This window comes from Condylura cristata, unplaced genomic scaffold (genome assembly GCF_000260355.1).
Source record: "Condylura cristata isolate star-nosed mole 26May11 unplaced genomic scaffold, ConCri1.0 scaffold00004, whole genome shotgun sequence".
In the NCBI taxonomy this organism is placed as follows: Eukaryota; Metazoa; Chordata; class Mammalia; order Eulipotyphla; family Talpidae; genus Condylura; species Condylura cristata.
The window spans coordinates 8,573,180-8,594,486 of record NW_004567105.1 but is presented as its reverse complement, the minus strand read 5'-3'; the positions used below and the strand labels follow the sequence as shown (position 1 = coordinate 8,594,486).

Here is a 21,307-nt window from a genome sequence, read left to right as displayed (position 1 = left end):
TTCTGTGCCATGTGGGTCACCTCCGGGGTGGAGATTGAACTTACACTGAAGCAGCTGAGGCTTAACCTGCTGTGCCACCAAGGAGGGCCCCAGCTAAGTTTTAATTGAGACATTTTGATTTCTGAAAATACAACATTCCGGCTCTAGGCCCTCCCTAGTGGCGCAATGGGTTAACGCACAATATTGCAAGCTGGCCGCAGCCGCTTCAGGGCAAGTTTGATCCCTGGCCTCTGGAGCTGACCCACATGGTGCGGCAGACGTGTCCTGTCTCACCCGCTGCTCCCCTCAGCAGTGTGCTTTGTCAATCTGCCTGTTCTGCTCCCCACACTCTCTGGTGAATCCTCTGGCCCCTGCACCTCTGGCCTGCACCCCAGTTCTGTATGCATGAATAAATACATCTTTCTTAAAATAATATGATAGTTTATTTTTAGATCGTTTTATGCCTTTTTCCATTGCAGTTGTAATCCCTATGGGCTTCCCATCACCACATCACCCGTGTGCCATCACCATAATAATAAATCTTTTTTTTTTTTAAGCAACAACAAACATTCCGGCTCTAACTTCACAAACAAGCAGCTCCAGTTATGCTTCCCAGAAGAGCATCAGGCAGCACATACGCGGATCAGTGCAGTCATGTCCTTTATCTCTCTGCAGGGAAACTGGTCTCTCAAAAGATTTAAAATGGACCGCCAGGGTGTGACTCAGGTGTTGTCTCGCTTGTCGTATATATCTGCACTGGGCATGATGACGAGAATCTCCTCCCAGTTTGAGAAAACAAGGAAAGTGAGTGGTCCTCGGTCCCTCCAGCCGTCTCAGTGGGGGATGCTCTGCCCTTCGGACACCCCTGAAGGAGAGGTAAGGCTAGGTCAGAGATAGAGCCTCCTCGGTGTTTGAAACACCTAGGAGCGCATGGTCCGCGGCCTTAAGTGGACTCCGGCTCACATAGGAAACAGAGGCAGCTGCCAGGAGTTTGGCTGGGTCTGCGCCCGCCAGCCCTCACCCTTCCGTGTCGTGTCCTTTCATTTCGTTCCTTTCATTTTAAACTTCTGAAGCAGGAAACCCTGTTAGGTTCGGCTGGGTCCCAGCTTCCTCGCACAGCACCACATTCATAAGCTGACTGAGGACCGGTAAGCGGTGCAAGTTCCCAGTGTTAGAGTTTGTCATGACTTGAAAGAGTTGAAAAATAGAAGTCCTCGCAGAGTCATGGTTTTTAGGAATTACCGTTCTCTTCCTAATTTATCTTAAACCATATGGCATTCACAGTGAAATTATGCGGCTTGCCAAGTTTGCATAATTTACAATTTCTACAGCTTGAGCCTTGGAGTGCTGTATTTCCCAGGCCGCAATGAAGTGCATGTTCTGTGCATCATTACAGCAGATGGTTTTTAAGAGTTGATGATAGACTGTTTACCTGCCACACACCTCTCATGCGTTTTTTTCTGTTGCTGCATTGTAACTTATTTTTACTCCTGTTAGAGATTTTTGTGGTTGTATAGAAGAATTTAAATATTTTTTTTCATTTTGCAATAATTGTGGGCATACCAAAAAAAGCTGCAAAGATACTATAAACCTTTTCCATGATCCCTTAGCGACATTGCCAAGTGTGAGCGTCGCACCTCAGCATGGCATGGCATGTGATTTTTACGTCGACCCTTGGCCCTCATTCAGATCGTGCCACCTGTCCAACCAGTGTCTTTTTCCGATCCAGGATCGCACACAACTGGAGTTGTTGTGTCTCATTCACCACAACACTGCCGTCTGCTATTACAAATATTACCATGCCGAGCATTTCTGTGGCTACGTCTATGTTTATGTTCTTGCTGGTTACCGTAGGGAAAATTCCTTTGGGTCCGTGCATGTCCAAGGCTTTCGCATGAATCGCCACAGTGTCCCTCCAGGGTGGTGGGTGCGCCCATGGCTCCCCGCACAGCGGTGAGCTGTTTTCAGATACAAGCTGCACTTTATGTTGCTGGTGCTTATTCTTGGAAGTGTCTCTTTTCATTTCTAGGCATGCGGTTTGGTTAAAAACTTGGCCCTTATGACGCACATCACAACTGACATGGAAGATGGACCCATTGTTAAACTAGCCAGTAACCTGGGAGTAGAAGACGTGAATTTGTTATGTGGGGAGGAGCTCTCTTACCCAAATGTGTTTCTCGTCTTCCTCAACGGTGAGTATGCTTTGGAGACAGGTGGATCCTAAATGATCCATTGGGGAGGGAGAAGAAATCTATTTTTTTATCCATGTGTTTAAAGCTCACATAAATTCCAGACCTAGGTAGCTATTCATTTAAAGACCAAAAAAAAAAGAGTCCAGAATACACATTCCATGGGCTGGGCCCAGGGCTGAGGGGTTCCGCTGTCATCTGCAGAGCAACGTTGCACAAACTCATCGCCTTCCACACCCTGCAGCGGCCAGCACAGCCACAGTGGGTGAGACTCAACATGATGGAATGTCCAGGCTCAATATCTGAGACGTTCTGCAGAAACAGTCAGATCAGCCCTGGTCATTATGCTCAGTCACTTGGTGACTGATGGTCAACAGGCTGCAGCAGGAGGGCCCTTTCCTGCGGCTGGTGCTCGGGTGGCTTCTTCCGCACCCCCTTGCCGCCCTCTGGAGACGTCGCTGCGAGGCTGCTGCTGTGCCCTTTCTCCTTGTCCTGGCTGCGCGGGGGCCCGTCCTCTGCCCTGTGTGCTCCAGTGCTGTCCCGGCCTCTAGTTCCCAGCTCTTCTCCCCTTTCCTTCTGCTGCTCCTCATAGCATTAACCACTCACCTGCTGAATAGAGGTGGTTAGACCTTGGCAGGGCTGTTAACTGGCCGCCTCCGTCAGTGTCTCCCTGCAGCTCGCAGCGAGTGAGCCCTTCTTTACACCCAGTACCTTTCTGAGTCCTCACGCTAGCCCGAGGACACAAGGTCCGGTTTCCTCATTTCACATTTTGTGGTGGGGATGACCACAAAAGTAGCTTGATAGTAGCAGTTACTGTGTGCCAGGCAGAGTTCTAAAGTAAGTGCTGTCTGAGGCCAACTCATTCAGTTCTAACATTGAGTCCACCGAAATGATAGGGCTATTGTTGCAGCCCGGGGAACCGACCTCTCGTTCCTCTTCCTTGAGCAGCTCTGACAGGTGAGGAGAGCGAGACCAGCTCACCCAGCACCGCCAGCCAGCAGGTGGCAGGACCAGCTCTCGGCCCTGGGACCCCAGCCTGCCCTTCATCACGCCGTTGTATTGCTTCCCAGCTCTAGCTGTTGATAATAGAATTGGAAATGACCCCCATGTTGCTTTTCATTTTCATTGGGTGGATATTTTCAAGCCACGTAGATGTCTTTTATTTCTGTCTTAAATACTGCCACTTCTTTTTCCTTAGGTAACATCCTGGGTGTCATCCGAGACCATAAGAAGCTGGTGAACACGTTTCGACTGATGCGAAGAGCAGGCTACATCAATGAATTTGTTTCCATCTCAACAAATCTTACGGATCGATGTGTCTACATCTCCTCTGACGGAGGGCGGCTGTGCAGGTAGATGTCGTGGAAAGGAGTTTGTAAGACTCTTTCTGTTTACTTTTGAAAGAAATATTTCTTTCTGAAGTTGCTTTAACCGCTTTCATTATTAAAATAAACTTAATGCAGTTAGCGAACACTTCAGAATATGCATAGTAAGTAATGAAGATTCAAGAATGAATGGGAGTTACTTTCTGTTCTCAGAGAGTCCGGTCTGCTGGCAAAAGCAGAAATACTGATAACAGCCAACTATATTGGTACTAAATGTTAGCTGTTAATTGTAATTTTATTTTTTAAAGATTTGTTTATTTATGCATACAGAACTGGGATACAGACCAGAGATGCAGGGGCTGGGGGTGAGAGGGTTCACCAGAGACAGACTATGTAGCAGAACAGGCCGACTGACTAAAATACACTGTTGAGGGGAGCAGCGGGCGGGTCAGGAGAGGTCTGCTGTGCCATGTGAGCCATCTCCCCGGCCGGGAATCAAAGGGCTTCATGGTGCTGTGCTTTCACCTGTTGTACCACCAGGGAGGGCCCCCCCCCCCCCGTTAATTATTATTTTAATGGATGTGCTGTGTGTAAGGCTTTAACTGCAATCAGCCCGATAAAGTGAGATTATTATTTTCACTTAACAAATGAGGAATTGGGGTAAGTGAGGCCTGGTAACTTAGCCACAGCTGGATAGTGGTAGCCTCTGCTTTTTTACTTAGAATTCACCTGACTCCCTCCAGGATAACTTAACACCCTGTGCTGTTGCTTTGAACTGTGAAGGATGAGCTGGAGTGTGTTAATTACATAATTACATAAAGGAGGAAGAGACTGAGGAACACAGGACTGGAAAACATGGAGGCATTAAGAAATAAGGTCACAAAAAATAAAATAAAAAAAAAAAGAAATAAGGTCACGATGGACTAGTCAGAAAAGCATCTATTGACTCGTTCAGCCAGTATCCGGGGTTGACCAGGGCTGGTACTCGAGGGGTCTCGAAGATGGGGCGCGCGGTGTCTGCTCTCCTCGTGCACAGCCTCCGCTTGCCTTTGTACAGTCACTGTGTGGGCTGCGGGTGACCTTAGTGCGCAGTCAGCGAGTAAGCAGCGAGGAGCTGGACGGCCTCTCCTTCGTATGTCTGTCTGGCGCCCTTCCAGTCACTCCCCGCATTTTCCTTAGGGGACTGTCCCCGCACACTGGCATCTTCTTGGGTCAGCTGGTCAGTACTTTCACCTTCCCAGCCAATGGTCAGGCTTATGGCCAAGCTAGGCCGGTCAGATGCTTTCCTGCGGAAAGTTGGGGCCAAGTAGAGTAACTCCAGGAATAGGTGCTTGGCACTGATTTGACTGGACTGCCACATGCGAGGGGCTGTCCGCACTCCCCTCGCGGGGCCTGGATGCTGCCGAGCCCTTTCCCTCCGAAGCTGGGGAGTGCACCCTTTTAAAATTACTACTCTTATCCTTCCAGTAGACTCTTATGTTTTTGGGAAATTTCCTGTTGGCTTAAATTAGCCAGAATTGGTTTTTATTCTTTGCAACCTAAGGGTCTTCATTGCTGGTAAGCCCCTGAGCTTAAATCCTATCTCCCCACTGCTGATTCGGATTCAGTGATTCAGAATCACAGTGATTCTGATCTGATTTATCAGTTAAGCTTCTGAATCTGACTTTCCTTGACTGTAAAAAAGTAATAACAATGCCTCCCTAGCATTTTCCTGGGAATTGACAGAAGGTATCACAGTGCCTTACGTAAGGTGCAAGGAGCGGTAATAGGTAGCTGTTACTGTAGGGGTGGAAAAATAATGACATCTCTAGGTTACTCTTTCCTAGGACTTTTGTCATTCATTACATTCAATATGATGAGCTACAGCCTAGAAAAGGAGACAAATTGCCTTTCGGAAGTAGCTTGATAATGGGCGCGTGGCTCGGGCAGGCAGAGTTCGCAGAATATACGGAGCAGAGTAAGAGGTAACAGAGGTGGCCGGAGTGATGCCCACCCTCTTCTCCTGCTGCTTCTGGCCCCGCTGCTGAGTCTCCTAACCTGGACTCAGCGGTGACCACAAGCTGAGGGGTGAGCGCCCTGCCCCCGCCCCCGCCGAGAGGCAGCCAGGGTGTGAGGGAGTGTTGATCTCACCCAGTTCACTTCTCAGCAACTTGTGTTTCCCTTTTGTAATTGTGCAGCTCTTCTTCTTAGCTGTTGAAAAGTGCTCATTAGTCCTCAAATAGTCACTTGGACTTTCGGGTAGAGTGCACAAGTGTCTAGCTTCCTCGCTCCTCGCAGTCAGAGCTGCTTATCCAAATAGCAACAGCTATTGACGTCTCGGTACCACATACCATCCTTTGTGCTGGTGTTTCCTCGTGGTGGCGATGCCCGTCGAGGCAAATCACCACTGACAGTTACAGGTTAATCTACCAGAACGCGTAGAGCAGAAGCTCTCTAACTTGCCTCGCTGTGTCGCTAAAATCACAAATGAAGATGCTTTATTGCTCTGCAACTTTACAGCCGCTCTCTCTGGTCGTGTGCAGCTTTCGGTAACCTGCCGGCAAGGCCCAGCTGGCACAGCCCCTCTAAGTCAACCCTCTCTAGACAGCTGATGTTCCCCCAGACTCTTACCCAAAGTGCATTGTTGTCTTCAGTGACAGGTGACAGTTTCTCTCTGCCTGCTGGCACCACGGATGGTGGGTCACATGTTCCCCATATGACTCAAAAGATGCATTTGCATTGCTTTAAAAATATGACCGTAAAGGCTTTGTTGAGTATCATTCAAACCCTCAGCAGCAGTGTTTCCTAAGCTACCTGGAGGAAGTGCCATGTGCATATTCATCTGTACCTGTTCACATGGAGCTGGTGTGTGGATGGCAGTGGCCTCTGCACAGTCTCACATACAGAAACATACCTTGCATCCTCCAGCACCCAGATACAAGCTTAATTATACCTACAACTTCCCTCATTTTACTATACTCACTTGCTGATTTGATTTCTTAATTTCTGTTATGAATTTGTTACTTGTTTCTGCTCCAGACCCTACATAATTGTTAAGAAGCAGAAGCCTGCAGTCACAAATAAGCACATGGAAGAGCTTGCTCAGGGATACAGGTAAATGGCCAAAGGAGGAACCTCTCATCTCCTAAACGCCCATTTACATGACTTCATCAGCAGTAACATCTGTACTTTTAAGAAAAGTATTTTTTCACTTTCTTAATTCTTTCCTAATTAATTTCCTATATCAGCTTATTGAAAAATTTATCCTTTTCTGTGTGAACTTACTTAGACGTTGTAAATTATCCTTTTAGAACCTGAGAATTACAGAATCTGGGTTTAAGTTCATGCACTATGAAGTGTTTCTAGTAGGAGAGGACTTTCCCAATGTGAGATGTTGACGTTGTGGGTCTCTCATCATGGGGGTTTCTGAAGTCATAGCAGGGGTTTCTGAATTGGGACTAGATTGACAGTGATCACAGATGTTTTACTGTTTTTATTTCCATGATTTGTGATCAATCTGTGATATAAGAATACCATATTTCAGATTCCCGAATATGCTGATACACCCTGGGAGGGACAGGTGCCTTGAGCCCAAATGAAAACCAGGATCTTTATTGTTGCATAGAAAACACTGCAGTAAAATGCTTTTTTAAAATATGTCTATCTCCCCAATATTTCATAAGGAATTTTGAAGATTTTTTACATGAGAGCCTGGTTGAATATTTAGATGTGAATGAAGAAAACGACTGTAACATCGCACTCTATGAACATACAATTAATAAGTAAGTAGGATCTAGAACAACCATAATTCAAACCTGTTCTGACTATAGAAACAGTCTTTTCCTCTCTGATGTGTACTCTGATGAGTAAGAACTGTTGGAAATACCATATACTGTTTGATCATGCAGTGTGATCTTTGTAAAATAAATCGCAGAACTGCTATTAAGTCATCTTTAGATTAATACTCCTTGCTATTCATTTGATAGTGTATATTTTTTAGGATTTTTTCTCTGATTTTAATATTTGATTGTGACCAACACTGAACTAACAAATAAGACTATGCAAAGATGTATTTATCTCTTGTAGAGAGGATTTTTGTCAGTGGATGTCTGCATTCTTATTGTCCATATAGGAATTCCCTGTGCAGTATGTTGTAATGATATCTATAAACTTATGTGCATTGTAAACATGAAATGTTAATATGTTCATGATGTTTCTCCTGGAGCACTGATATATTTAGTAGCATCTGTGTTCCATTTGGAACATAGTAGAGGACATTCATATAACTTGCTGTCTAATGCATGTGACTTATGCATCACTAACCAGCAATTGGAATTTTTGCAGTTATACTGCTAGCTAGTCAGGGCAGTGATACTACCTCTTGATAACTAGTGATTTCTTCAGTCAGCACAAGTACTTTTCTATCTTCTGCTACTGGTTGAAACATACCACTTTATTTTTGTCTTACTATAAGTTAATAATGCTTTTCAGTCGATTTTTATTCCTTAAGGGTGTAAATCTCTCAAAAGTACTGCTTTTATATCCCTTATCTCAAGGTTAAGTATAAAGGAAAGCAATTACAGCGGACCCTCGTAAATAGCAAATCTGTTCTCACTACTCAAGCCAGACCTTCTGTTTCAGCCTTGACTCCTCCCCTTGTCTACACCCACATGTACCTCATTAGCATTCCATGGGGATTTCCAGAATATACCTGGCACACTGAACTCTTCACCACCTCCACCTGCCACCCTCCACAGGTTCTGCCATGCTTGCCTGGATCCCTGCCAAACACCTCTGACTGCTTGTGTGCCCCAGACACTGTGCCTAACACAAGGGAGTGTCTTGTCACTTCTTTTCTCAACTCCCCACTAGCCCCGGGGCTTCCCATCTCCCTCCAGAGTGCTTGCAGATACCCTCAGCTCACTGCACCATGAGGCCCACCTGCCTTATTCCTGCAACACAGCCTCCCTTGCCTCCCTGTTTCCACGTCAACCACAGTGGCCTCCTCTTACCCCCCTACTCATCCTCCGCCTCAGCACCTGTGCGCTGGCTGCTTCCTCTGCCTGGAACCTCTCGCCTGCTGCTTGGCTCACTCCTTTGTCTGCTGCAGGCCCGCGCTCAGTGATGGCCTTCTCATGGACTTTTCCTCAGCAACTATTTAAAATATGCTAGAAGCCTTCCTCTCTCTATCCCTCATAACTGATTTATTTCTCTAATACTAATATTGCCTTGCAATAAAATTGTTAACTATGTATTTTGTTGATTTACCTGTTTCATGTCCATCTTCCTAGAAGATGCATGAGGGCTGCAATTTTTCTGGTTTTTTTTTTTTTTGTTGTTGTTGTTGTTTTCCGGCTTTAAATGAATACACCTGTCAGAACCAGCATCACCCATCCACCGAACTTTCCCACACACCAAGTTCATTTTATTTTGAAAGTAGAAGTTTGTGTTGTTTAATTCAAATATGAATTTTTAGTATACAGAAATGCATTAAGTAAAAAGAATGAATTCTCTTCTCTCCTCCACCAAATCCATCCTCTACTAGAAGCCAGTGTTGATAGTTTAGTATGTACTCTTGGAGATGTTTCTCTGGCTGGACACAAACATCTGTACATGCTCTCACAAAGATGTGAGTGTGGAAGCATAATTTCATTGTCCTGATTTTTTAATTTGATGTTACTATTATTAACATTATCATTCTGGACATTTTCCGTCTTAGTGTATTTGTGTATATATATAAAACATCCATTTTAATTGCTTTTTATTAGATAGTCAATCTACACACAGTTTGACATGTCCTCAGTAGTTGGATGTATTGCAATTTTGAAAACAGGTTCCAAGTAACAGGTGGTTTGATCTTATTTGGAGCTAAATTTAAGATGCTTATGCATAGTGTATAGGAAGTCTCCTAATTCCTATTCAGGAATTATCTTGTTGGTGGTTGTAATTGTAATTTTGAATAATAATAACCCTTTTGGGGGGGGCCTAAAATAGAAATGTTTGGATTTTCAGTGATTACTAAATAATAAATGATCTTTCAGGTGATGTTGTCGTGAAGAAAGAAGAAACTTAAATGTTTATCTTCTAAATTCTCAGCCTACCCTACATTTGCAAAGCTAATTTTTATTTACCTGGGGAATGTCAAGTTAGCCAATATTTAAGCTAAGTAATACATTTAAAGCAACTCTGTTTTATTCTACATTATGAAAAGTCACTGTACGTTGTTGCTCTTGAATCAAAAAAATTAGATTAACAGGTCTCTCTGCTGACAGAGACCTGAAGTATCAGAGAGGATTGGGGTTCTGCTAGATCAGGGCTCTAGTCCCAAAGGAGAGCATTCCTTTTAACCAAATCATGGACATAATTTAATACAAGTGTATGAAAATAAAAGTAGATGGGTAAACGGAAGATTGTTGTCATGTACATTGCAAGTAATTTTTTACGGTGAGTTGGGTTAGTTAGGAGTCAGTTCTCTTCACGTGTATTGTAAACAACTGAAATTGTTCAAGTCAGGCTGCAGAAACCCTTAAGGAAGCAGCAGAGGGCCAGCAGACATAGAGACCAGAGGCCCGGCATGGGGTGGCTGTGCTGTCCCCAGAAGACCTAAGGAGTGAGATGGCTGCTCCACCCCACTGAAATGTTGGTGTCCCTTTATCATTCAGCCAAAACAGTTGTCTGAAAAAACAGCTTGTAAAAGTAGTCAGAATTCTAAAGCCTACTAGGTAAAGCTTTATTTTGTGTCCAACCGGTAGCCTAGCAGCCCAGTGAAAATGTAACACAGCCATCTATATGACTTTGTTTTCTAGTAGCCACATAAAAAAGTGAAATGAAACCGGGAAGACAAAGTTTAATAATTTTATTTAGCCCAGTATATCTAAAATACTGTCACCACATTTTTTTTCCTGTCACATCTTTAAAATCTGTCCTGTGCTTACAGTGCATCTCAGTTTGGACGCTAAATTTTCATCAGAATTACTTAATCTGATGGCATAACATTTACATTTGAAGAAGTAGATTCACACTAACTGGCGTGAGTTACTTAAACATAAGTTTTAAAATATGAAGCTTTAAATTAAATTAAAAATTCAGTTCCCCCGTAGTGCCAGTCTTCACATTTCAGATCTCTGTAGCCACATTTAACCTGTGTTTGCAATAGTTTTCCCACCAACCTATAGTAATGATTCCTAAGGGGAAATTCTTTCCTCTGTCTAAAATGGTGATAGAACTTACTTGTTAATAAGTTGGAAAATGTGGAATAAGTTTGACTATCCATGTGGATATTGTTGATAGTGTATTTTTAGATGCTCAGTGTATAGTAATTTCTTTCTAAATGTTTTTTGTTGTTTCTACATATTAATACTATTTTCTATATATAGGCATTCCTTGCTGCCTCCCTTCTCTTGTATTTCTACAAATGATAAAAGTTCCTGTCACTCAAAAAAAAAATTCTTATGTTTTATCATATTTTATTTAAATATGTTTTTATTTTTTCAGTTTCAAATTTTAAATGTAAATTTTGTATTAACATAAGCTTCACTTATCTAGGTCCCTCGGGGGCCTGGAGAGTAATATTTTTATACCGAGTAAGATATATGTATTTTGAGACTTGGTTCTATGATGACTAATTCCTAATTAACTTTGTAGAGAAACCACCCACTTGGAGATTGAACCCTTCACTCTGCTGGGCGTTTGTGCTGGCCTGATCCCATACCCGCATCATAACCAGTCCCCAAGAAACACTTACCAGTGCGCTATGGGGAAACAAGCCATGGGTAAGAGCGCCTGCGTGAACGTGGTTCTGAGTACTGGGTTGGCAGGCTTGTCTCTGAAGCCTCGTCTCACTAGATTGCATGTTTGGCCAAATCAGGCACCACTAACACTTGAGCCATAAGCTCAGAGGTCCTCTGTCTTGTTTAAAAATAGGGAACCTGCTCTGAACTTACTCCCTAAACCAAACAAAGAGACCTATAATAAATAAACGTCAGAGAGTTTGGTGGGGTAAATATAAAGAGAAAACCCCCAACAACATGTACGTTGTGAACCAGAGAGATGGAGGAAACAACAGAGAAGAGGGAGAGCAGAGCTGGGGACGCCCCGTGTGCTCATATGTGTGTTTGTCTAGTGGCAGCCCTGAAGCTGTGCCCGCCCCACGGACACTCCCGTAGCTCGGATACACCTGCTGTGTCATCGATTTCTGAATTCAGTTGCCTCTCACCTTTCTTTTTTCCATGCAGTATTATTGATTTGCCTGTCTGTCCGTCCATTACATTTATTGATCATCAACTGTAGACCAAGTAGTGGGGCTGGAACCTGAAAATACAGAGACAAGACACTGTGCTGTTCTCAGGGAGTTCACAACCCAGTAGAAGAGATAACAAATGAAGTGATAATTCAGTATAATGAGATGCATGCTGTAATAAACTAATAGCCAGGATCTAAGGAACTCAGAGGAAGGAGATGACCTAGATTCGAGAGCAGGTTGTTTCTGGAGAATAACACTGAACTACACCTTGGAAGACTGGGTCTTTTTCAGAGGTGTGGAAGTATAAGTAAGCCTTGCCTGGAAAGGCTCAAGATTTTGGGGGATGGGCGGATTGCTGTTTAGTAACTTATGAGTCTAGAGGTATGCAGGAGGTGCCGTATTAAGGAGCTTGATAGAGAGGACACCAAACCAAAAAAAAAAAAAAAAAAAGAGTTTGCTTATAAACTCTTTTTGAAATACTTGAAAAGTCATTTAAACGCTAGTAAATAAAGGTAATGATTTTTATTTTCATGCATGTCAGTAATGTCAATATGATTTGTCATCTCTGGTTTTTAAAGGATGCTGCAAGGAGCTACATAAAGAAACTGTAAAGAGGTTTTGCATTACCTTTGGGTTAACTACCAGAAGGCATTTAACTTCTCGCTTACCCCAGATAAGCTGTAATTATCCAGAGCTTGACAATTAAGAAATTCTCTCTCAGTAAATATAGAGCATATGTATTCTTTCCAGGTTTATGCACTGCCCTCTGGTTGGCTACAAAGGAAGAAGGGCATGTTGTCCCACTGCCGTTACCTGAATGATGCAATGCCCGGACAGCTCAGAATAATTCCCAGTGGGAAAATGTAAACAGCAGCTCATCAGTTTGCCCCCCCCATTCACCCTCCGTGGCGGTGTGGGCTGATTTCCCGCTTGTGCTTCTGACTAGCTAACAAGTTGAAATATACAGTACTGAGCCCTGTGTGTCATGAAAGGGCTATCACTCCTATTGGGTTTACCAAACCATTTTGTTTCATGATGTGAATCCCGGCTGAAACAATACACCTTTTGTGTAGAACCTTCAGCAGAATTAAGGGAAGACTAATCACTTCATCGCTCACGCCACTGCTCAGCGTGTTTGAAGATTGAAACAGAAAGGGCCGCCTCTCCCTCATCTCGCACATTTTTTGTTTTTATACAGAAGAAACCTGAAAAAGAGAAAAAATATTTTTATTTTTGTGACCCCCCCGCTTCTCCTCCCCCCCCCCCACACACAGGAAAAAAGTCTTTATTTGTGGCCTCGTGTATCTGAAACGTTTGGTTAGTTACCACACACAGTTAAGCGGGATCAGTGTGTACAGAAAGCCAATTCAGTGTCTGTAGAGTTCTTTTGTAGTTTTCTGTGTGAAGGTTTTTTTTCTCGTTTTGTTTTGAGTGTCATTTGCAATTCATTGTCTGTGTTTTCTGAGGTTGGTGTATTCAGCTGCTCTGACCCTGGGTCCTGCACATTTAGCTCCTGGGATACAATCCTCTGACGTTACTGCTGACGCTGGGAAGACAAAAGCCACTGAATATCTTAAGTAATAAAAAAAAGGCTTTGTTACTATTTGTTATTACAAAACACCTGACTGGAAAAAAAAAAAAGCAGCAAGATAAAAGTGCCTTTAAAGCTGGCACAGAACGTGGCCACATTTTTCTTTGGACACTGGAAATAGCTGCAGAGAGTTGAGCGAGGTCTGTATGAAAAAATCACAAAAGGAACAAGACTGGGGAAAACCCACAGCAAAGACCAAGGTCTGTAACGGAGACCTCGCACTCAGCTGGATTTCTCTTGGGCCTTTTAATTCCATGCAGACTTGACAGTGAATAACTAAAAGTCACAGTATCTTGTTTGAAATGTGAGCTGTGGTTGAAGACTACCCATCTCAGAGATTCTGTGTGGATTTTCTAAAATAACCTGTGGTTGCCATCCCTCTGGAAATAAAAGACAGAAACCCAGAATTAATTCTCCTACTTCTAGCCTCCCTCGGAAATTTGCTCACTGCCAGCCCCTGCCAGCCCCTCCCGCTCCACGGAGTGGAAACGGAGAGTCGTTTTCTGTCACTTCAGAGCCCAAGACTAGTTCCATCCACAGAGGCGGAAACTTTACCTTGTACGCAAAAGAGAGCTGACTCTAAGCCAACACGAAATGCCAGCAGAGTATGTCTCCTAAATGCGAGCTATTTAAGTCACTCTCTGTGCAAGTTCCCACACAGCACCGACTGTGCTCCGGAGAGACGCCTCCCTGCGTGGAGCAGAAGTCAGGTGGACGGTGCAGGGAGGGGCGGTCCCGGCCACTCAGGCTACAGGAAAGGCCGCTCTAAAGGAGGGAGCATTGTGTGTGTGCCCTGGCCCGGGCGCCCAGCTCACATGAGTCACACTTTCATATCCTGCCCATTTTATTTGTTGGCAGTCCTCCGGGGGACACTCTTTCCTGTTTAAAAGGCCCTCGCGGTCACTGTCAGCCCCAGTCATGAATATGCACCGGGTACCTCCCTGTACCACCCCTAACCCTCAGCTCCAAGTTGTTGGGACTTTGCTTTTTTATGCTCAGGAGCTAATGCTGCTCAGTGTTTTGTTTTCAATAGATTCTATTTCCAAGCGGACAGTTCTTCCCCTTGTAGCCCCGCCTTCAGAGTAGAATGGGACGGGCCAGGAAATTCTGTTTGTCTACCCCCCCTCCACCCCCCACTTTCTGTTTGAATTTTTTAAAAGCATGTTTATTCTTTGTCCATTTGGGGGTACAAATGAGAAGCTGTCTTGACCAAATTGGCCCTAGTCTTTCTTTTAAAGAATTCTGCTATTAGTCAAAAAGCACTTTTATTCATTATACAGGTTTTAGGTGTAAGCTTATGTAACATTGTCTGATACTCCTTATGAAGGTAAAATTAAACTAAATGTAGATTTCAAGCTGCAGGTAGAATGGTTCATGTTGCAGGGTAGTGAGTTACCTGTTTTTTAATCACCACTAATGTTACTATTAGTCACATGAATTTTGTCACTTACTGAGTATCCGTGTTTCTTGTTACATGTTTCTTGTGTTGATCATAGTAATGCCATCAGTTAGCATACAGACAAGGAAACTGAACCCCATTTGGTTGGAGAACTTATAAAAGGCTATGTTACATCTTCTATGCAGTATTATCTATAACATTTATTTAAACTCTTCTCAGCTGAACTCATTTTCTCCTTTTTTCGTGATCATGATCAAGGTGTGTTCCTTGCTAGACTATAGATTATAAGCTTCTTGAGAGACTATGTCTACATTTTTTAATGTTGGTGGTCTCACAGGTCTGTGAGTCTGTCAGAAATCATCAGTTGTCGCTTAAGTTGGGTGGAGCTAATGCTGATTAGAAAGAAACTGGGCACAAAATAGATGAATGGATAAAAAGTTGTGGTATTTATTACTCAGCCATCAAAAAAGACAAATTCATACCATTTGCAGCAATACATATGGAAGTGGAAAGGATTATGCTTGCCGAAATAAGTCAGAGGACGGAGTGGACAGGGAAGGCTCTTTTTGTTTTCAGCATGTGCTTCCCCCAGACCTCACCCTTAGAATCTAATTTCTGTATGACATTTTATCTAAAAATGTCGTATTTTCAACAAACTAGCCAGTCATGCATAATTTTTACAAAAGTCATATATCAAGTGGCATGTTGGAGTTTTATAATATAAAAGCTGATAGTGTTTAAATCAGGTTTTTCCAAACCCATCACCAGTGCTGCTACCTGTAAGTCACTTGCCCATTCCTACAATTCTTCAAAAAGCCTTTAAAGGTGATTTTGGATGAGATCTTAACAGCAAACATTTGCTAAGCCAGGTTGCTGTCCTATGCAGCCGCCAGCTGTGACGCCCGAGGATGGTGTTCAGGGCCCGGGAGCCCAAGCACAGCAGGATGTGGGCACTTCCGCTGTTCAGGGGTGCGACCTCGCTGCTTCCCGCTGCGTGATACTGCTTGTCTCAGGGTTCAGAAGACCCTCTTGGCGGCCTGCACCCTTGTCTCAAGCTGGGTACAGTATACAAATGGAACTGAAGTCTCAACATAAATTTTCAGTGATTTCATGTTAAAGGACAAAGTTATTGTCAGTGGGCTTGACCACGATCCAAGCACAGTGATTTTATTTCTACAGTAAGTGATCTATTACCAGGTAGCCTGCCCGCTTTATTAGCTGGCACTAAAATAGCATAAATTAATTGGCAGCTTATGGTGTGAAGTTCATGAGGCTCAGGTTAGCCATTGTTTTTCAGCTGCAACTTGATAAATCTCACAACATGATCCTTAAGTTCCTTTCTCTTGCTGTTTACGGAGCCCGCGGGGCCCCTGCTGCTGTAGGTACTGGTGTCTGTAGTGCTGCACGGGTTTTATGGCGGTGGCCGTTGTCTGGGAGTTCTGTGCTATTTTTGCTGCTTGGATCGTTATTTTCATCTCTAAACTGAAGTCACCTTGAGACTCAGTAGCTTGATCATGGAGAAGAAGGTAGAGTAAACAGTTTTTTGATAGCTGTTCACAAGAGAGCCAAGAGGCTTCTGGGGCGGGGCGTTGTGAGTGAGCCCCCACGAAGCGTGTGCCAGGGAGACTTCAGCTCCACCTCTCCCCTAACATTAACAGCTGTTCTGACCTCTCAGCCTGCTGGAGGGGAAAGAAGAGTCCCGGAGAGAAGTTAGGGACACCATACTCTATCTCTGCGGTAGGGCATCCCCGAGTTCCACTTTTAAGGTCTCTGGATTTTTCAGGCAGGTGAATCCTGATGAACCTCAGAGCGACAGAGGTGCACATCCTGATTTCACTTGCAGTTGACAGTACATCTTTCCAAGGTCTAGTCAGGGGACCATCTGGTGATGAAGCAGGGAAGAGCCCAGCCCTGACGAGGCAAGGCCCCAGCTTCCTAATGGGAAGAGACCAGACCTTTCCCGCTTTATCCGCAGTGTTCCAGGAGACTAGATGTTCCCTCCTGCTTTAACAATGAATAGTTATGCAAATGAACAAATATATTCTCTGTGTTTGCTTGAATGCCTCTTCTTCACTTGGTTCCTTCCCTTTTCTTCTCGCTTTTCCATGTAGAACTTTTGTAACTGTGACTTGGTTGTCTGAGATGTATCTGTTACCGGTCAGCACTGGCTGCTGTTCTCCTGTTATGTACCTCCAGCAACTGGATGTATGCGTGGAACATAGAACCAGACTCAGAATTGTCAGTTTACTGGTGCAAATAACCAGTGAAGCTAAAATTCCTCGCGCAGGATTAATTCAATCCAAAAAGTTGAAATGATTTAGTTTATCATAAGTATATTGAATCTTCACTAGTGACAAAAATTGCTTTTAAAAGTTGTCAGCCACTAATAAGAGTATTGCTTTTGAAATGTGTGGCCTGAAGATTGCCTCCATTTTAATTAGTGAACCTAATATGTTCATCTCTGCATTCATTGCTACCTAAATATTGCACACAACAGTATGTTACATTGGGTTTTCTCCATTATCAATGAAGGTACCATCGGCTACAACCAACGGAACAGAATTGATACGCTCATGTACCTTCTCGCTTACCCACAAAAGCCCATGGTTAAAACGAAGACCATTGAGTTGATAGAGTTTGAGAAACTGCCAGCCGGGCAGAATGCCACCGTCGCCGTGATGAGTTACAGTGGCTATGACATTGAAGATGCCCTTGTTTTGAACAAGGCCTCCTTGGACAGAGGTGAGTAACTTTTCAAAGCGCCAAAAGCTTTGCATAGAATTAAATGTGAGGTGATCTGTAGTGTCACATGTTAATGTTAGTTTCAGGTGACTTGAGTTTTATAACATGCAAGCAAGAGATGGGTTGTGTTCTAGTGTTGCCTTGTTTTAACGAATATTCTATAGAAATCATTTGTTCGCTGTACTACAAAGGAATCTCCCCCCCCCCTTTTGTTATTTTTATTGGTCATTTGAGACAATCCAGCAACAGAAAATATGTAAGAATGGGTTTATTTTCTAGCAGGCAGTGCAAAAAATGAAATATGTTTTTCAGCTATAGCTAGTGATTCAGTCAGCCGCAGACCTGTTGGAGAGGAGCTCATTAGCAATATTTGCATATAAAAGGCTTGTTTTTTACTGGTATGTCTGAATCCCATCATGTGATACCTTTTTGATAGTAAAATGATAAAAATAAAAACTTTGCAAGCACAAACTCTGGCGTAGAGATTCACGCTTTCCTCTCTGCGGATCCTGGCAGCTCCCTCTCACAAGTCACCGCTGCCCGGTTTGCTCACCATCACCTGATCTGTGGTCTGACTTCGCCCTTCGTGATCTGTCTCTCCTCCCTGGCGCAGCCCCTCCACTCTTCGTAGTTGCTAGGCAGCATTAATAGCACTCCTAGACATGTGTCTTTGGCATTAATGTTGGCTCCACTTAATTTATGCCTTTTTTTTTCCTCCAAATGACAACAGCCATGCTTTAAAACTCCATGTTTTCCTTTCTGATTAACTGGTAACGTTTATGCAGAAATCTGAAGACTTTGTGATATCTGTCAGAAACTCCGCAGCACAATTTAATGATGTGAGTTTACTGTCCTCTGGCTTTTAAGCTACCACCTGTAAATAAAATGTCCATTTACACTTAGGAGAAAACACTTCTTGCTTCTGTGCAGGTCAGATTCACACCGCAGCTAATGGCTGTTGTGCAAAATTTCAAGATCATGTAATGTTTCCAGAGCAGCTGGTTCTCAAGCTGAGGTTATTGTGACCATGCACCACTTACTAGACCATAAGACCTTGCTCAGAGCCACACAAACAACTTCATCCTCATCTTCTCCAGCTGTAGAAATTTGTTGTTTCATTGCAGTCACCTTCATATTTAAAAAGTTGCATTCACACACTGAGATTTTATTTAGAAGTCCACTTTTCCATGATTGATTTTTCTAAATACACATTCTTAGATTTCTTGAAAGAGTTTGCTTTTGGTGGAGAATCATAAGTACAGGATTTTACAATCATGCATTTATTTCATCAGCAATAGCTGGTATTTCATCTGAAGACATTTTCCTATTTAAGTGAACTCTGACATGGCTCTTTGTATCTTGGGGGAGATTGGAGAGTGAATCCAGTTTAAAGTAACTGTTTGGGCAAAGGGAAAAAAGAAAAAGAGAAAGAAATGTAGCTTCAAAGTGTTGGGGAATGATACTTAGTGTTGAGGGAATGAGAGCGCTCTTAGCTCTGCATCTCATGAATCCCTTTGTGGAATGCAGTGGTTGGGTTTTTTGTTCTACCTAAAAGTTTTCATATTTTTATTTCACTTATTTTTCTTAACACTTACATTATTGGTTGATCCAAGGATTTTTCCCTTATCTACTAGGTCAATGTAATAAAAGTGCAATCAGAATAAACTACCACCAAGACAGGGATAAACTCTCTCTTATTAAAATCATTTATTCTTGATGCTTTTCATTCTCTCTCTTCACTAGAGAACCATTGAATTTTTTATTTGTTTGAGACTTCTCTGAATTCCAAAATCAGAAAAATTTCCTAGAATGGTTAGTAGAAGTTAGCTACCGAGAGGACAGGTACAAAGCACCCGGCCGAACCAATGGAGGGTGGACTCTCTTCAGTCTGCCACCAATTTGCTGGGTGAGCATGGCTGCTTGACTTCCCATCGTGCCTGTAAGGTGCAGGGCTTGAGATTCCTTCCAGTTATCTCATTGTGGCTCTGCATTCTTGGAGTGTCACAGTGATGCCACCGTTCTCCAGCATGACAAGGTGGCAGAAGTTGCCTGGTGAGGTTCCAGTGTCTGTGTGGACAGTAGGTAGGGAGAAAGCTGAGCCAGCTCTTTAGATTACCATTATTGGTCTGGCCAGTGCCTCCGTGGTCCAAATGCACGACAGTTTGGACTTTCTTTTTTATTCATTGGGTCTTTAATTCGGGGGGAGTAGGATCAGGAGAGGAGTGAGGGAGAAGGGGCTGATCGTTGCGTAGCACAAATATCTGCAATCGATATCTTCTCATATTTTTGTGTTATAGTTGATACCGTTTTCATTTCATTTAGGCTTTGGACGTTGCCTTGTGTATAAAAATGCTAAATGCACATTGAAAAGATATACCAATCAGACTTTTGATAAAGTGATGGGACCCATGTTGGATGCTGCCACGAGGAAACCCATCTGGCGACATGAAATTTTAGATGCGGATGGCATCTGTTCTCCAGGTAAAAGTCTTTACTGAAAACAGGTGTGTGCGTGCTTTTTGAAGTTGTGAAAATTATTCAATCACATCTCTGGACATTTGGTAAGCAGGGCAGAGAAAGTAATGCCCCCTGAAGCTTCTACCCTAACACTCAGTGTGGTCACTAGGCATGTGGTTCTGTATACTCTGTTTTTCTGTACATGTGTTTTTATATAGTAGTACCCTAGTCTAGTTATGCTTTTTCTTGTTATATCATTCTGAATCATGAAAAAAAGTTTCCTCAATTTTTTTTTTAAGAATTGGATCATAATAAGATCATATCCCTGTATCTACTCTGTTATTTCATCATTTGTGCCTTTAGCTTACAGCTGACTTTAAAACCTCTACCCCTAAAGAATGGGACTATAGTTGCTGTGGATGAGCCCACAGCTCCTGGCCCCGTGGGTCTTGGAGACTGGACATTGGCCAAAGACGCGTGCAGATAAAGGTCAGGTCATGCAGCAGTTGGTTAAGGAGCGGCACCAGGGCTCTGAGGCCACTCAGGAACAAGAGGAGTTGACCTTGTCAGGAAGAGCGAGGTAGCCTTTCCCAAGGAAGTGAGCCGAGCTCTGAACACTGTGTGCTCTGGACTCACGCAGTGGGGTGGGAGGAGGCTACTATGCCGTGGGGGAGGCCTGTGCAGGTGTTGTGCAGCCTGATCGTTGGAGGAGCTAAGGAAGCACATTCTGGCTAGACAGGCACATGTGGAGGGTGGGAGTTTGGTGGGTATGGTGGGGCCAGTGCCTGGACCAAAGCCTTGCAGCTCCCTCCTTGTCATGGTGCTCCTGAGAGCCGTGATGTAACATGACGTGACGTGACGTGACGTGATTCGTTTTGAAGTGATTGTTCTGATTATAGTGTGGAGGGAGGAGAAGGAGCCACAGCAGAGGAGACCAGTGAGCGCTCACGTGGCAGACCAGGCAGCAGGGGTGAGGTGGGGAGAGAGGCAGGGGTGGGAGGCCACACAGAGGGGAGCGAGCGTGGCCTGGTCTCCCATGGTGCCGGTGGCCAGCGTGTCTGCTGTGGGGCTGAGGCCCACGTGGTGCACTGCCTCCTGCTGCCTCTGCTTCTCGTGGTCTGCCGCCCTGATAGTCCTCCGCCTTCCAGCTTACCATGCAAGGTGCAGCACCAAGGTGAGAAGAGCAGGAAATCCAAGGAAGTAGCTGGGTACCTCAACTGAGTCGGAGGTGGCATATTATGGGCTAGAATAGCTATTGGTACAATGTAAGTGTTCTGAACCCTAAAAGATGTATAAAATTGCTACCTACTAGCCTTCTGTTGTGGTGGTCAGCCTCCTAATTTTATACACACTGTGATCTTCATCTGTGATTTTTTTTTTTTCAAATGGGCTGCAGAATTGCAA

The 21,307-nt window shown here is 43.8% G+C and overlaps 1 protein-coding gene across 2 annotated transcripts in view; it reads left to right on the top strand.

Moving 5' to 3' along the window:
- POLR3B (polymerase (RNA) III (DNA directed) polypeptide B) overlaps nt 1–21,307 on the top strand; it is a 94,115-nt gene that overhangs the window by 37,677 nt on the left and 35,131 nt on the right. For both annotated transcript variants that reach the window (XM_004675725.2, XM_012720515.1), the window contains 8 exons: nt 655–855; nt 2,009–2,171; nt 3,367–3,520; nt 6,512–6,586; nt 7,156–7,254; nt 11,117–11,244; nt 17,237–17,446; nt 19,769–19,927. In XM_004675725.2, the coding sequence (XP_004675782.1) occupies nt 655–855; nt 2,009–2,171; nt 3,367–3,520; nt 6,512–6,586; nt 7,156–7,254; nt 11,117–11,244; nt 17,237–17,446; nt 19,769–19,927 (1,189 nt within the window). The remainder of the gene's footprint in view (nt 1–654; nt 856–2,008; nt 2,172–3,366; nt 3,521–6,511; nt 6,587–7,155; nt 7,255–11,116; nt 11,245–17,236; nt 17,447–19,768; nt 19,928–21,307) is intronic.